At 41.6% G+C, this 17,667-nt stretch overlaps 1 protein-coding gene across 3 annotated transcripts; it reads left to right on the top strand.

Annotated features, from left to right (window-relative positions):
* The first annotated feature begins 966 nt into the window (after window positions 1–966).
* Window positions 967–8,279, top strand: CLDN12 (claudin 12). 3 transcript variants are annotated; one of them, XM_042817396.1, is made up of 3 exons: window positions 967–1,084; window positions 3,199–3,265; window positions 4,158–8,279. In XM_042817396.1, the coding sequence occupies exon 3, from the start codon at window positions 4,180–4,182 to the stop codon at window positions 4,915–4,917; it is 738 nt and encodes a 245-aa protein (XP_042673330.1). In that variant the 5' UTR covers window positions 967–1,084; window positions 3,199–3,265; window positions 4,158–4,179; the 3' UTR covers window positions 4,918–8,279. The 3 variants fall into 3 exon arrangements, with proteins under 3 accessions (XP_042673330.1, XP_042673332.1, XP_042673331.1); XM_042817398.1 differs by lacking the exon at window positions 967–1,084 and adding an exon at window positions 1,220–1,567; XM_042817397.1 differs by lacking the exon at window positions 967–1,084 and adding an exon at window positions 1,220–1,778.
* Window positions 8,280–17,667: the final 9,388 nt, after the last annotated feature.

The raw sequence follows: 17,667 nt of genomic DNA, 5'->3' as shown, positions 1-17,667 counted from the left end.
CAGTTCTCTACTGCATTGCCTCAGTTCCTTTTGGTGCTTAGGTAGAGCACAGTGCTGAGCAGAGCAGGTTTTCAGATTTGTGCTGACTACTGACTGAACAAAGCAGAGAACAAAGTGCAGCTCAAAGCATTGCCTAACAATTGATGAACCCTGAAATATTGTTTGCCACACACGGATGAACAGAAGAAATAAAACCTATGGAGGTAGCAAAGGAGCAACTTGAACCACTTGTACCTTTTGTCATGAATCTCAGAGGCACCTGGGGAAATCTCTGATGGAGGAATTTTCCAGGTTCCATTGCTTCAGAGGTGAACTGGTACTGCTGCTCTGACAGATGGTAGGTTTTTGTTAGTTTTAAAGATCTAAAGGAGAACACAAATAAGTAGTCAGTCACAAGAAAGCAACATGTAGGAGCATGGAAAAGCAAGGCTGATGCCTGCTGGTTTGTTTTCCACACCTGCTGGTGCCTGCTGTACTTTTCTTCGTTACGTAAACCCTGATCCTATATTCCCAAACCTAATTTGGCAGTTCTCCCTTTTGTGGAGGTGTGGTGGAGGAAATGAAGGCTGCTTTTCAGCAGAGCCCCGTGTTTTGGGGATTGGATTTTACAAGCAGCACGTTTAAAAGGTAAAATGTTAAAATAAAAGTCGTTTGTTGTACGGGATGTCTTTTACTGATTGCAATTACAATAAGACGGAATTCATCACGTGCTTCTCAACTTAATTCTAGTTTCTGTGAGCGTACCAGTGAAATCCTGCCCTTCTGAACCTTGATAAAGCAGTCGCTGTGAAGAGGGCTAACTTTATTCCAACGCTCGTTAGCAGCGCGATTATCTTCCTCGTTTTACGGTAGTGCCGCGCAGGCGGCAGGCGGGCCGGGCACCGCCCTAGGGGGAGGATCCCGCCCTGGGGGTCGCTGGGAGCTGTAGTCGCGGGCAGGGCTCGGGGCCGGCACTGCGGCGGCGCCGGACTGCAATCCCGCAGTGCGACGGGCCTCCCGCGAGGGGAAGAGGAAGGAGACCGCTCCGGCGGGAGGAGCTCGGCTACGATGCCCGTTCTGCGCGGCCCCGCGCCCTGACGGCCAGGTGAGCGGCCGGGAGGCGGAGGCGGCTCGGAGGAGCCGCGTGGGCCGGGCTGCGGGGTGGGCGCCGTGCGGCCGGGCTGCGGGCTCTGCGCTTCAGGCGCGGTCCGGTCGATGCAACCCGGCGCCGTCCGCTGTCTTCATCGGCTGGCGAGGGCGCGTCGGCTTTCTTAAAGCTCCCCGTGCCTTAGCTGAGGATGCTGCGTCCGATCTGTTGCGTCAGGGTTTAATTTTTAACGGGGTGCTCGTGGAACTTGGAACCGAGTGAGAGATTGTTAGAAAAAAAGCGTTGACTGGCAGCAGTTACTTTGTATCGGCCGCTTCTAGTTATGGAGAAACGGGGCTGCTCTGGGCTCCTCCTCCTGGTCAGCGAGCCACAGCTCTAGTGCCTTAAACATGGATCTTCACAAGAGGAGCTGTAGTGAAATCCGTCCCTGAGGGGCACTGGGATTGGTAGTTCTTACGAATCAGTTACGAGAGCTGTGAGGTGCGTTGGCTGTGAGAACCTGGAGTCTGACATTTAAGGCAGAAAAGGCCCTCACCTGCCCTGGCCAAAGCAGCTTTCTTCCCTTGGGCTGGAGCCTGAGGTTGGCGGTTGTTCAACACCGCCAGGAGGGAGAAGGGAGAACACGGGTGTCCTGAATTGTGACAGAGAAGGGGAGGAACTCTGTGTTTGCAGAAATGGAGGTCTAGCTGAGGTGGGTGTTCCGTGATGTTCCATGCCTGTGCTATATGTGTGCATTTCAACAGCTGGTGACCACAGGTATCCATCTGGTAATGGGAGGGGCTGGGCTCTTAATTTTCTACTTAATTATGGTTGTTCGTGAGCACTGGCTGATGCTTTTGAGGGTGTGAACTTCCAGAGGGAGATCTGCATGTTTGTCTTAGCTTACGTTGTAGCACAGTGCTCAGAAACCTTGAAAGCTGCTCAGAAATACTCCACCTGTTCAGTAATACTTTTTGTATTTTATTTTTTTGAGTCCTGAACTCAAGGAGAAAAAATTAACAAACTGTGCTTTTGCTCTGGTGGAGCAGAAAGTGGTGATGTTGACCTCTGCACTCTGCCAGAGTAGTTTGCGCAATTGCAACATTCAGCCTCTGCAGCTGTGGTTGTTTAGCCTGTTAGCTGGAGTCCAGTGCATGCCTGAATTGGCCCTATCTGCCCTTAGTGTCTCATATACAATAGCATTCAGATTGGAGGATTTTGGCATTGGAAGTTTATTTCCTTATTTAATGAAAAAAAATGGGGTAAAATTGAGTAAATGCTGTAAAGCCTTTCTTGCCTATATGGTCTGATAGAAGTTTCTTTGGTGCTTCACCCCAGGAGACCACGTCTGTATGAATGTTATATTTCAGGTTTTGACGTAGGTGATTTAAAGTGAACTTCATGTTTCTGTGCGTGCTAGCACAGCAAACCCACCTTCAGGTCCTTGAAGTTGCACAATAACATGCTTGTAGATCTGACACCCTACCTACCTAGTGTGGAAGTGATTCTCCTACTAGGATCTGCAGAGCTGGTTTTGGAGCTCAGTGTTGCTGTTCCCAGATGTGGGTGAAAAGATAATTGAGGTGGGGTTTCTTTCTCAGGACAGTGCTGGGCAGGTACTGAAAAGCCATCACCAGTGTTTCCTGCCTTTTTCCCTTTTCCTTCAAACCTTTGTGTGTAGAGGAAGGAAAAGAGACCCACAAGTATATAAACAATTCAGACTCTCTTTTGTTCTTTGACATGAATAATGATTCATCTTTTCCTCCCTGTTTTGAAAGTGGAGCCGGGAACCTAACCTGATTCTGTGTAACTATATGGATTTTTATTTTTTGGTGAGCATCCCTGAATTTTAAAACATCCATAGAAAAGTAGTTGTTTTCCACCTTTCTTATCTGTTTCTCAAACAGAGACAGGTAGATAAGAAGGAGTCCTCAGGGGAAAAATCTTGGGAGAAGGACAAAAAAAAAAAAACCAGTAGTTTGGTTTTGTTTTTTAAATGGAAGAGGAAATTCTAGGAGTTGGATTAATGCAAACACATTTGAAGTTTCATATTTGTGAATTGCAGTGTAAACACTGTTGTTGGCATTGCATAAAACAAATGTAATGCTGACTCTCCATGCTCTGTTTTCTAGATCCAGTAACAGCTTTTTCCTGGTTCTAAAAGCTTCTAAGGTTTCTCTTGATTTGAATACACCACTGGTGAGTACACTGAATCTATATTTTTTTTTTACTGTCTGAACCAAGGATTTGTTACTGCTCACATGGTTGCTGTAAAAGAGTTTCCCCTGCTGGGGGAATTGTGCATAACATACGTACAAATTCACTTTTTCTTGATATCCTCCAACTAGAAAATAAGCTGTTTTCTACATCTCTTCCTTCCTACCCCAAGAGAAGCACTCAGAATTCTTTCATTCAAAAATAAGGAACTCAACCAAAATGCAGGACTGGCTGGCAGAAACAGGGCTTGGAAAGCGGGGGTTGTGTAGAAGAATTTTTAATTGCTTTTGAAAAAGCATCATAGTAAATTACTCAGCAGCACCTTCTTCACTAGCTTGCAGCTTTGAATTTGGCCCATCTAAACTGTGTGTTACTGCCCATGTATGCATTCGTGCCTCACCTAATGATGCCGGTACTGAGCAGTTCCCTTTTAGTTACGTGGCAGTGTGGTAGGACTGAGATGCACTCTGGTATTGCATTTGGGGAACAGAGAGGGAGCAGCCAGTTGAGGTGAAGTGAACTTCTTAAATCAGCTAACTCAGTGACTGACCTCCTGGTAGCCTCTGTAAAAGCCCACACGGTGACGCACACTTCAGTGTTGCATAGAATTGCATGTTAAAGTGCTCTTTTTTGGTTTTGAAGACTTATTTAGCACTCTGTCAGCTGAGCAATCATAACGGGCTGTGAAATAATCTGTGCTCTCATTAATGCAGGGACTCGGTTGTGTTATCACCACCCAAGTGTACGGAGCAAGAAAGGTGCCACTGTTGCTGCCTACCAACTCGATTCAGCTAGCATAAGTCAACTGTAATCAGTTTTGTATCAACAAACTTGAACCTACTGATTTATTTTTTATTTTTCTGTTTAATTGCAGGAGACGTGTGTTGTGGGCAGGCATGGGCTGCAGGGATGTTCATGCAGCAACAGTGCTGGCCTTCCTCAGTGGGACAGCATCAGTGGCCGGACTCCTTGCAGCAGTTCTGCTTCCAAACTGGAGGCAAATGAGACTGTACACGTACAACAAGAATGAGAGGAATGTGACCATTTACACTGGACTCTGGATCAAGTGTGCTCGCTTTGATGGGAGCAGAGACTGTGTGATATATGACCCGCAGTGGTACACGGCGGTTGATCAGCTGGATTTGCGCGTTCTTCAGTTTGCCCTTCCACTGAGTATGTTCACTGCTGTCTCAGCTCTGTTTCTCTGCATGATTGGCATGTGTAACACAGCCTTTGTATCAAGCGTGCCAAACGTCAAACTGGCGAAATGCCTTGTGAACAGTGCGGGCTGCCACCTCGTGGCTGGCCTCTTGTTCCTCCTCGCATGTGCAATTTGTCTCACTCCGTCAATCTGGGTCATTTTTTACAACAACTATCTGAACAGAAAATACGAGCCTGTCTTTAGCTTTGACATCTCTGTATTTATCGCCATTGCCAGTGCTGGTGGTCTGTTTTTCACTTCTGTTCTTTTATTTCTGTGGTATTGTGCATGTAAGAGCCTGCCTTCTCCCTTCTGGCAGCCCCTCTATTCACATGCCCCCAGCATGCACAGCTATGCCTCTCAGCCATATTCTGCACGCTCTCGCCTCTCTGCCATGGAAATTGACATTCCTGTTGTGACACACACATCTTAAAGGGACAAAGTCTTGGAAGTCAAATTTTTGAGCTCACTCAAACCGTGCAAATTGCAGGCTTGATTGTCTCTACTGCCTTGCACTGGGTGTAATCATTTGTAAGGTCATTTTCCCCAAGATGCAGTGCAATGGAGACTTGAGATCAGTATCTCTGTTGTTCTCATGTGTTCTTCCTTGAACAGCCTTCGTAATTTTTGTTTGTTTGTTTGTTTCTTTGCTTTTTCCTCTGAGCTCATTACAGACAAAGATTGCTGCTAATGCTGGGATAGGACACTACAGTGTTATCTGTTCGTGCAGGTCGTCCTGCATATCTGTTCATCCTTCTGCTTATTGAGATCAAAGCAGGTTTGAACCTCTTTGCTACTTTGAACCGTTTTTAAATTCTGATCCCATTAGAGGAGCTGTGTACATGGACCCTTGCAGCCGTGTATTATCCAGGTGCACACAGTGGGAATGGATATAGGAGTTTCATTAAGTTTCTTGTTAGAGATGAGAAAATAACCTAGCATAGTCAGAAGTGTGTTATTAGTGGGAGCAGGAAGGTGATTAAGAAATGGGTTGCAGAGCTTTCATCTGGACGCGTGTATTTTAAGATTGCGTGACTGAAAAGGGGATTTGTCAGACTAATTCAGTTCTGTAGCACTGCTCTCTGTTTTGCAGTGCACACACAAAAAGCCACCTGCTTGTGATCTTCTGCGGTAGAAAGTAGAGTCAAATTACCTTTTATTTTCAAAGTAGCTTTTGAAAGGAATAAGTGATTTAGCTAATAACGTCCTTCTCAACTGTGAGAACAATTGGTGAATTACTGGAGACTAGAAACTTCTGTGATTTTTTTTTTCTAGTCTTTTTTTTAAGAAGTTAGTAAATTCTCCAGATCTGTTTTGAGATTAAAACAGAGACGGCTTGTATTTAAAACAAAATTTCTTTAAAAGATTGAATGTTTTATTTGGATGCCATCTTCAAGACCTGAAAGATGGATTTGCAAGTCAAACAAGCTTACAATCTATCTGAAATGCTTTAAAGTATTATTCTGTTCTGGGGAGAAATGTCAGTCACTACAGATGGATTAGGAAAACCATGAAGAATTCTGAAGGCTGTGAAAGATTGTTTTAGAATGCTGTACACAAGCTGTAACAATGTCTCTCTAAGAAGGGAATTGTGATCCTGTGGAGAGATTTTTAAATCTAGATTTATTTATTTTTTAATGTGCATATACACAAACTCATTGTTACTTGTATTTTTTACCACTGCTGTTTACAGGAAGCTTTATAGTCTGCAGTTGTTGCAGGACTTTCATGCTGTAGCTTATTTAATTACTGATTAAGACTTTGCCTTTTCAGCCTTGTTTTCCCACACCTTTCCACTGAGCTATTTTAAAAGCCAGTTGTTTCCTACATTTCCACATCCCAACTGGAGAAAGTGTCCTGTTCCTATTTTCTGTAAGATGTGAGCTCACAAGTTATTAGATGCTTCAAATATGAGGAAGGGTTATAAATTCCCGACCTGGTATGTTTAACTCATTTTTACCTCCTTGAATGCAGAGTGGGCCAAATCTGCGGGATCAAAGCTTTTCAGTGTGGACTTTGAAATTACTCAGAAATTTGATGATAGTGCACTGGGCACTGTTACAGTTAAGGCAGTTGTTTGACTTGCTGAGATTTTGGCAAATTGAGGTTTGGGTTTTAAGATGTCATGGCAGTATGGTAAGTTACTTTGATTGGCAGCGTTCTGGAGGTTAACAGGTATTTGAATTTCATTAATCTCAGAAGAAATTTGTTTTGCTAAAATGAAGTAAGAGATCTTTAATTCTATTTCTGTGAACTCTTGTAAGGTCTTGAAAATCAGTTCATTTCCTTTATAATAGAAATGTGAACAAATGCTTCCCTGGGCAAATCTTGTTGTGTTACAGTCTGTGCAATGATAGCGTAGTGAGAGGAATCTCTTTGTGCAAACCAGCAGGCCTCGGAAGCTAGTGGACCGAGTGAGGAAGATGATCTCTGTTGTAAGTTCCCAGCACAGCCAGTGGAGCTACAGAGCCCTTCCAGAAGGTGACAGTGTGCTTGGTGAAATAGCAGTCTGAGGAATCACTGTAGATGATAAAGAATCCTTAAAAAGACAGGCCTCTGAAGTTGCACAAACATTATATCCTTTAAGAAGATATTCTGTTACGAGATATTATGTTAGATGAAGGATCATTTTTTTAAATCAGGTCATTATTTGTATGGGATTAGAACATGTATAATGCCATGCAAGGTCACCTTTTTTTTTTACTTTAAAATGGAACTTTGCTTTACTGTTACTCTTGCTGTCTAACCACAGGCATTGTTGCTGCTGCAGGGACTGCTGCTTTATGATTTCACATCGCTTTGCTTCCTCCTCCAGTGTCTTTTCTTCTTTGTGCCTTGCTTAAGTTATGAGTTGGCCAGTAAATGTCTGTTTATTGTCAGTGTCTGGAATGCTTTTTACATCTAAATTTATAAAGCATTGTGACTGTTTTGGAGGGGTGATGAGTACATCTGTGAGTGACTTTAAAAGGACCCAAATCTTCAATATCTTCAGAGCCTGGCAGGCCAATGCTTTCTTCGGACAGCAAGTGCAGCCTGTGTTTTGTTCTGTGTAGTTTAGATGGCAGACATCTGTAACAACTCTTTTGCATTCCAACTTTGATTTATATGCATTAAAGTTTCAATTAGTATTTGCTGCTGCCTGAGCTGATAACTTGTTGCTTTGTAAATTATGTCTTTTCAAAAGTCTGCTCTATGAAAAGCGGGAATCCAAAAGTTAATGGATTCCAGTGCAAGCCGTAGTTAAGGTAATATTCATCAAAAAGGCTGTTGCTTCATGCACAGCTGAGTCTCTTTTAACAGTGCTATTAATGTGAGTTGCCAATGGATCCTAAGTGAAGTTAGCTCGAAGTGCTGTGCTCTTTTTCACCTTGTTTACAGAAGGGGTGGCCAACCTGCAATGCTTGAGCTGAGTGCCACTCCAGTGGGTCTCTTGCTAAGGTAACTGCTGTACCCAGCAGTAAGCCTGGGGAGGAACAGCGTTCATGGGGCTTGGAGCAGACACATGTCCTGCAATTCTCTATGGCAGAGAAGAGCTGCTGTGGAACCATTGGCACTCCAGCCTCTGGCCAGCTGCTCCTTCCTGGACAGGCACTCTGGGTCTTGAACACAGGATTTTAATTCGTAGCTCATGCAGTCAAAGGTTGGGTGCTCTGGCTTATGGAATCTGTTTTTTTTCTTTGTTGGTTTTTTTTCAAGTGATTCCTGTCCAATTTTTAAAGTTGTGTTACATACAATGTGGATTCTTTTTATGTGAAACAGAAGATATGTATTTTTAATAAAACATTCTCATACGGATGCCAGTTATTTCATTTAATTTTGTGGCGAACAGTAACTATTGGAATATGAAAGATTTTACCTGCTTTGACATTGACCACTAGACTTATCAGGCAATTTCAGGTAACAGGTTTATAATACATGATACGTACTGCATTTTTAACTCCCTAATTTTGTAGTCCTGCTGCTTTAAAAAAAAAAAAATAGACACTTTCTGAACGCCTGTTACTTACCATTTCCTTTTGCTTTTATTCTGAAAAGTTCTAGGATTCTTTTTTTCTTAAAATGGAAAAAGGTTTTTTCTCTTAATCGAGATGATTAATCTAGATGAATCTCATCTCTGAATCTAGATGGAGCCATACTGCAGGCTCCAGGCCAGAATCTGGTCAGTGCCACGGCAGAGCCAAAGTAGCAGTGTGGCATAAGGAAGAGCACAGTGCTTTGCCTCACAGCCAACACCCCATCTTTTCCCTTGCGTAAGTTCTGCTGCTTGCCCAGCTGTCACTCACCCAGTGCAACTTGCTCATGCAGCTGTGTCATCTGTGTGGAATCACTTTTCTCCAAGATTGGTAAGCTTAGCTTTGTATGTGCTGGGGAAGCAGTGGTGGCATTAGCTGTCCTCTTTCCCTCTCTTAAATGCCAGCTGTGCTGCCAGTGGGAGAATATGCTGCTGCTTTACAGGTGACAGTTTGGGCATCCAAACAACTTGTGACAGTGCGGGGCCACAGCAACGGCTTGTAAGGTTTCTCTTCCATCGTGTGCTGCCTCTGCCACTCCCAGCTCAGCAGCACTGTGGGGGTTCAGTGTCATGGGACAAAATACAAACTGAGCATTAGGAATGCTGAAGCCATACTGCAAGTTCACAGAATGGTCTGGATAATGATATTATGAACATAATGAGACTTGCTGATAATTTGTCCGTAAACTTCTAGTATTTTAAACTGGCATTCTGGTAAACTTACTCTGTTTGGGAAAGTACTGTTTAGATGAGAACAATTCTTGTGGAATACACACAGTGTAAGACAGTTGACAGTGCTACACCTCACCGGAGGAGGTGAAAAAATGCCTGGATATCCTCAGCTTCTCTGGTTTCACTTTCTCCTTTGCTCCATGTTCAGACAGGCCTCCTGTGTTCTGAGAGCTGCTGTGAGGCTGATCGACGCTGACACAAATACAGAACTCAACAGAGAACTCAGTTTCTACCAAAACATGGGAGTGCCCCATTTTTTTGTACTAACATTCCTAAAAAGCTAAGTCATCTATCTTTGCTCATTGAAAACAAATCTCCGAGGGCAGGTTTTCCTATCTTCATTTCACAGGAACTGAGTTTGCATCTGTAGTTCAGCAGCTATGTAGTATTACTTATCCCTTTTTCTATGAGCAGGCACCACAACTGAGCAGCAGCAAATGATTGGTTGTTTTTTTTTTTTAATGTTTTTGCTCCACTGACATACCAGCACTCATCAAACTGGACACAAAGAGGCCTCATCCAAGGGAGCAAGCATGTGGTTTCTGATTTCAATACTGCTTCTTATCCGTGTTCCTGTCAGTTTGCTCATCCGAGTATTAGGTCGTTAGGGACAGAGCTCTGTCTTTTGAGTGCGGCAGCTCAAAGGAGCTGTAAATGCTGAACACAAGGCAACATAAATGCAGTGAGCTATGAGTGTATGAAGGTTAAGGAAGTCTCTTTGAAGGAGTGAAACTGGGAAGCTGGACTGCGAGGGCAAGATGGCTGTCCAATCATCTGTCCTAGTGAAGAGAAAAATATGTAATTAAATCCCATCTTCTTGCTCCTTTTTCTATTTATTTTCTCTTCTGCTTACTTAGTTTTCAGGCTCCCAGACAGTTAATCTGGTTTCCTGCCTGGGCACATGAGCCCCACTGTCAACAAAGGCAGCAGGAATGTGTGAGTAAAGGGCAAGATGGGAACCTGAGGTTGATTCTTTGTAGGACTTCGAGACGTTTATTTTAAGGAATATTTTGTGTAAGAAAGACCATGCTAATTCTGAAATTTTCCGTGTAAGTTGATTGTGTTTATTAATAAAATTAATACATTGAGTTTATTAGACAGTTCATTACATTTTGAGAAAAACATGGGACATCGGTTAGCAAGGAAGAAGTCATGATTCAAAATACAAGACTTTCCAAAGTTTGTTCTCTTTTCTTTCATTTCTTCCTCATTCACTTAAAGGAGCTATGGCAAGGAAAAAAAAGGGAATGAAGCAAAAATAAAAGTATTTAAATTAAATGGTAAGATTACACTGCTTTAAACTATGCATTAAGAAATTTCAACTCATGCTGATACTGGTAAGTGACAGATCTGAACATTAACGTATTTGCCTTAGCTTGTGGTTTGATCTGAATGGTTTAATGCTATCTCTGAAGATAGCATAGTGGATGACTTATGGCGCGGTTCTGACTCTAACCAGTTCAGCAGCAATAAAGTGCTCAGGCTCCTTCTATTGCTATGCTAAAATGTTTCACCAGGAAATTCAGCCTATGTTTTAAAGTATCACCTCCGGAAGCAGCCGATGTGGAATCACGTCCTCCCAAAAACAAACCCAGTGGGAGGGTATTTTTCTCACAGGACAGCCATAGGTAAATCAGACAAATTTTGTTGCTTTCTGTGGCAGCCTATTCTGCTTGATTCTGCTATGCTGCTCCTAGAGATGGCCTTGAGAATAGAAGCCCAGCCATAAAAAACAAATACCAATTCCCTTTCCTGTTCTTTCTCAGATTTGTGAGGCAGGCACTTCCAGACCTGCTTAGCTCTGAGCTGCCATCTGCAAAGATGCCCAAATGCTCTTGGTTCCATAACAGCAGAGGTGAGGGTATGAGGGTATTTCCCTTGAAGGTAACTGGGAGGGTCAGCCTAATGGCTGCCAGCTGGGTGACACATAGGCAATCACAACACATGACAATTCTGGCACTGCTGCTTAGAAATACTGAGGTGCTGGTGGGGCTTTCATCAGTTCTTCTGTCAGCTGCTTGCTGGATTAGAGGGCTCATAATTCATTATGGTACATTGATTCTGGTTAGTACAAATGCCATGTGGCTGCCTCTTAATTAGCCAGGGAGTTACGAGAACCTTGAGAACCACTAATCTTAGCTGCTGAAGCCTATATGCCTCACTCAAGATGTCTTCTGAGAGCTGTAATTCTCTCATGCTCTTAGCACTAATCTGCTTAGAGTTCCTGTTGGAGATTTTGAGCACTGGGCAAAACAGAATCTGTTTGGGCCACAATTTCCTACTTAAGAAAGCAAGATTCAAATGCATCACAGAGCTATATTTCTTTTCTTAAACCACAGAAACTTGGGTCTTTTAGATAACATGAAAACAATAAATTTGATGAAAAATGCTTCTGAGCTGCCTAGCATATTCATACTGAAGTATGAAAGAACCCTTTTGATTCTCAAGTCAGCTAAGTAAGTTAATGCTTCCTGAGAAGAAAGGTTGCCCTTGCCAGTTTCTATACCTAGAAGATTTTCCTTTTCTTTGAAGGCTCTTTCTGTGCCCTTTATTGGCAGTTCATTCCCTAAAGAATTCCAGGCTCACCTCCCTGCTTTCTCAGGCTGGAAGAATTGGTTCTTTGGGGCCAGATCCCCATAATAGCTCTGCAGTAGTAACTTCTTGCACAACAAGATGTCTCAGATGACATCTTGTTATTGCTGTAGCATACCAGAGAGGACAGGAGGATCTGTGAAAGCTTCTGTATGATCTATCACAAATAACATAACATACACCTGGATTGATTTGCTTCATTACTGCCATACATTAGTAAGCTAAAATTGATCATATTTCCTAGGCTGGTCCTGGAAATGAATTCTTTTTTTTTTCTCCAGCGCTATTTTATAGTGTTTTGAATTTTGTTACTGATAATCCTCTATTGCAGCTAGTTAACACGTTTTCTTTGGTTTATTCCTATGCTGCTATTAGTTCTGAAACAGAAGCTTGCTACCTTGAGTACAGGGGAGCCTGTATTGTGAAACTTATGTATTCCAGTCCCTCCAAAGGAAAAAAGATATAACTAAGTGCTACAATCAAGATCCACAGTGAGCAATTCTGTGATACATGCTGAAATGCTGCATTCCTGCTTTTAAATATGACAATTTTATGCTGCAAATGAAATAATAAAAAAGACTTATTTTCTTTGGTGGCGTGGAATTAGAATCCATGCCTAATTACTGGCCATGAGTTTTGTGCAATGTTCTTGAATTAAAGGGACAGATGGGAAGATAGAGTCAAAATACAAGAAGAGTATTGGCATTCAATTCTTGAATTACTCCAGTTGATAAAAAGAAAAAAAAAATCTATCAGTACTCTACATGGAAAGCAATCAGGACAGAGAATATTTGAGAACATATACAATCTTTCAAACTGTAGTACTGACATATAGTATTCTGAACCAAATCTGAGTGTGTTGCAGAGGGTAAAGAAAAGCTGAGGTGCTGACAAGTCAGTAATGAGTATTGAGAGTATTGTATTGAGAGCAAGATCCAGTGTCCAAGTTAAATTGTACATTAAGTCATGTGTAATAGATTGTAAACTGTCAAGGGAAAATCTGGACCCCTCACACTACAGAAAATGGTCTAAATGAAAGCAGCTGTGTGGTTAAATTCTTCTCCCATACTCTGACGCTAAATAGTTAGCTGATCTTTATCAGATTTAACAAAATAAATCCTCCTTAACTTAGATAAGGCCTGGGAAATGGCAGCCAAGGGGTATTTTCTGTCAATCTGCTAAACCAATAGCTTAAATCAAGTGGAGTTATTCATTGCTGAAATGCAGCAAGACCCTTCTTCCACTGGGCTCTTCAATTTCGTGATGCTCCTGTTTATCCTACCCCCAGCTGACTGCCGTTCTTCAAAGTGTTTCTTGTTCCAGCTACAGTTAAGGAAATGTAATAAGGCAAAAACAATGAGAAGTGCAAAACATGCAATTAACTCCATAAATAGTTACAGATAATATGAATAACATTCAATTCTACTTATTCTGGGGAAAAACACAGTATCCTGGAAATTTGCACCCAAATTTCTTTAGAGAGCAATGGCAATTTGAAATAGCAGAAACCAAGTCATCGTGATCCGATTTCCACATTCCCAGGGAAAGCCTGCTCCTAGTTAAACCACAGTGCAGAATGCATCCAACAGGCAATCACAAGTTGCTTATCTTATTTCATTGCTGGATGAACACTGTTGGGCACAGTTTTCAATTACAGAGGTGCAGCAGTTGAGGAACGTTGTTTGTGAGACATATGGACACCAGTCAAGTTGCCTTTAAGTCATAATGAGGTGTAGCTGGATGTTAGGGATGTCTGGGTGTGCACACTCATCGCCCTGAAGTCATTTACCTCCCAGTGGTCTGGGAACTCCTCAGCCCATCCCTGCATGGATGAGGCACAGCTGGGGACAGAAAATGGACAGAGTGAGACAAGGTGCCAGACCCATGCTTGCTGGAGGGCTTCAGGTGAGAATTTCACACTGTCCTAAGGACTCTCCCCACACAGCAACTGCAGGGCCAAGAAAAAATCCTATGCCTAAATTTGTCAGTTAACATCATGGGTGAGAACCTGCTCCTTTCACAGGCTCCTGGCGGTTACTGCTGCAGGACTGACCAAACTGTATGCAGATAGGATGCTAGTAAATGGCCCATGGAAACTTTCTGTAGAAGCACAAATGATCACACAGGACTCACTCATTGTACATAGTTAGTATGATGTTTCAAGTGTAGTTTAAAATCATCTATAGCAATGGATGACACGTGTGCCAAAGCAGTGGCACAGGATCCCTCAGCACAACCAGGCTATGAAAACTGAGCAGAGAAGCTGGAGAGTCTCAGCTGAAAACATTGCAAGGAAGGATGCTCGCAAGGGGAAATTCTGAGCAGCAAAGAACCATCTTGTTTGGGAGATCTGAACAGTACAGTGTGCCAAAGATCCCAACTATTTTTTTAAATGCAGTCCATTTATTCGTGCAATGACACTCAGTAAAAAAAATATTATTTCCATCCAAGATAAGCTTCACTTCACGATTATTTTTGTCCAGTTAAGTCCAATGGTTTTCAAAATAAATTAATTAGCCCTGCTGGAACTGATTTGTTCAGTACAAGTTATAACAGAAAATTCAATGCTCTCTTGCTTGAAATATTGGAGAGAACTAAATATTAACAGCTGTTTATGCAGTGCCAGATTTTACTGACCTCCAGTAAACTTGGAAGCACATGGCCTGCCATTTTGGGTGCAGTAATATTACCATAAACCTAGCAGCAGAATATAATTCAATTAGATTACAATTTAGTACTACTAACCATCCTGCCAAATAGTGCACTTAGCACTGATATTCACAACCATTCCTCTGCCATAAAAACTTTGTATGTAATGTGAGACGCAGGAGTCAGGGGGCAAAGAATTTTGCCATGTGCCTTTTTTGGCAAGACTAAAGTTTTTGTCTCTCTTTTATAGCCACAAGAGAATGAAGTCATTATGGAGATACTCTCTAAAAAGTATATTTATTCCCTAAACATTAAGTGTGTGATCACATGAGTATTGTGTAATGAAAAGCAAATTAAAATCAGCTTTTAACATACCACTGCCCTTAGCAAAGATACTGAACTGATCTTAAAAATACCTCCAGGCTCTCTTTTTGCACTGTGGGTGCAAATCTTAGTCCCCTGACAGCAGGGGCCCAAATCAGTTGAGGGGAATGGCTTATTTTATTTGGTAGCTTTCAGCTAATCAGATCTGGATTTATTAAGACTCTAATAGAGAGTTTAATCACAGAGTTTGCCTGAAAGTTCAGTTGGGTCATTATATTTATAGTAAAATTGCAAAACCTCAAATATATCAATTAGTCCCTATTCTGCATTATTTGATCCCTGAAAATAGCTGATGAAATATGTATCTGCAGGACTGAAGCCCATCTGCTTTTATTTATTACTTCTAACTATTAGTATCTCTACGAGCTTTGTTTCAATGAAGATTACTTATGGAATGGTGGTAATTTGATTGAGACAAGGCAGATTTTCACCTGCAAAATCCCTTCCTATTTGCCCTTGAGAAATAACTTGTGGAGCTTTCCCTTCTTGCTCAGTTACCTTTTACCAAAGCATATATTTATAAGACCAAAAATGTGAAGGAAATAGACAAAGAGAGTGATGTTCTAATTGCTTACAGAATCTATCAGCTAAATTACTTATATACATTGTAATAGGACAAGCTGGGAAGACTCAGGGTGGTGCAGTAATACTGTCATTAAGGCTATCAACTGAACATACACAAACTCTGTAACTGCTATATCACTTCTGAGATTGTTATCAGCAGTAATAATGAAAAATAAACCATCTAAAAACAGCCAAATCAGTCCTTTGTTCAGCTACTGAGTGAATGGTGCATTCAGCTGTTCTAACACAAGAGGAACTGGAGCAGAGATGACAAAAAGGGGCCCTGGCCGGAGCAGCTGCTGCTAAAACAGCATTTATGCAAACCTGGTTCAAACTCCCAGGCAGAGTCTGTGGAGCTGGCAGAAAAGTTATTGCTATCATTTAGATGAATATGGGAACTACAATAGGAAAACAAATTCTGTTTATTTTTGAGATTTTATTTATAATTTTAATACATGCTGGTTGTTCCAAACCCAGGTGCTTGTTAGAACACTTTTTCATGTCTTCTACGCTCCATTTTCTGTGAACCTATGCCTGCCAAGGGAGTGCTTACCTAATCAAGAAAAAGCTAATTCATTACTATGTGAGAGAATTACTGAAGCTGTTCATAAATTATATTAATGCTTTTGTCCCCCAAAAGGATAGAGCAGAGAAGATGGATATAGCCATGCTCCAAAGAGCCCTCAGCAAATTCTTTTATTTCCTCTTCTCCCATAACTCTTTGCTGCAGCTGAGAGACACTTCCTTTGGAATTACCACGTTAGAAGCATTTCAAGGGAAAATTATAAGCTCTGCCTTGAGCTGTCTTATGAGAAGTCATTCTTCACTGCATGCTTAAAACTATCTGACACTAATATTCCAAAAAATAGCTAGAGGACTTCCACCCTGCCTCAAACATAATTCAGTGCATTTATTAAAAAAATATATGGAATATAACAGAAGTTTGGGAAAAAAAGTAAAGAAGAGGAATGAAAACAGCTATATAGAGTCATTGCAAGGGCACTTTTAGCTCAGCATCTAGCCTGAAACTGCAGTTAACATCAGATGCCAAGGAAGAATGTCAGATCAAGGAAAACAAATAATGCATCTTCCTTGGCAGCCACACATGGCTTCTGGCAGTGTGGTTCAGAGACTTGCCGAACTAGAGGTGATATCTCAGTATTCAATACCTGTGAGCAGACGTTCTCAGAGAAGAAAAAAGAAAAAAACCAAAACCTAGAAGATCTTTTCAGATTGATCTAAACTTAAGTGTCCTTAACATCTGATGACAGTTTCACAACGTAGCTATATTTCAAGCACCTTATTTTATTCTGAGGATTTTTGTTTTCCATTTTCTACTTGATAAGTTTGTTCACTACACTCTAGGTCTTGTATTAGAAAAGACAACTGCTTTCTCTTCAGTTTTTCTGTGTCATGACTTTCTACATCTCTGTCATATGACTCATTAACTGCAGTTTATTGAATTACTTCTATTTATGCAAGCAGTTTTGTACCTTTGATAACGCTTGTCATGCATCTGCTATTCTAAGAGCATGTTTCTAGTGACTTAAGAAATGGAAACATGAAAAAAAAGTGTTTCAGAGCATAAAGATTTATGAACCTTAACACATGGCAAAATTTGATCTTCAGCCAACTCAAGAAGGCTGGAGAACTTGTGAATCATTATTGTCATACATTAAATTCAAGTAAAAACACCTTGGTTTGCATATGGTGCTTTCACCCACACTTTGACTTTGGTTTTCGAACACTCTCTGAAAACAGAGAAGCAGAAATGCAAGTGCTGTGGGCAGAAATCCAAAGATGACATAGGCTATGTGAAATGTAAGTAACTCTTCAATATATGGGTTGAAATGTCATTTAAGGTGAGGGCACTTTCCAATCTGAAACTGCCAGATCTCTCACAAAGCCATCCTGGTGTGATATATGTCAGCTTCAAAGGCCGACAGCCCATATTAGAACCAAGGGACAAGATTTGTTCTCTAAGTCACCTAAGTTACTAGCAGTTAGCCAGTTTCCCTCTGAATGTTTTTCTCATCTCTTACTGCGGGGGATTTCGGGGAGATTAGTTTCCACAGTAAGGTGTAACAGATGTCTGAAGACAAAGGGGGTGGCAAAGTCAAACTCTGTGAAGAACTCTTACTTCTCCCAAAGGCTCAAGTGCATTTTCAATGACTCAGACAGCAAAGAGCTGCTCTCCCTACACTCGCAAATTTGATTTCACAATGACACAACTGACAAAAGTGCTCTAAA

Source organism: Centrocercus urophasianus, unplaced genomic scaffold, assembly GCF_019232065.1.
Source record: "Centrocercus urophasianus isolate 14NV4802_14NV808 unplaced genomic scaffold, USGS_Curo_1.0 seq_16, whole genome shotgun sequence".
Lineage (NCBI taxonomy): Eukaryota > Metazoa > Chordata > Aves > Galliformes > Phasianidae > Centrocercus > Centrocercus urophasianus.
The sequence above is the reverse complement of the archived record's forward strand: the minus strand, read 5'-3'. Positions and strand labels throughout refer to the sequence as shown.

Coding starts and splice junctions, on each gene's coding strand:
- CLDN12 (XM_042817396.1), top strand. CDS start 4,180: ATGGGCTGCAGGGATGTTCATGCAGCAACAGTGCTGGCCTTCCTCAGT.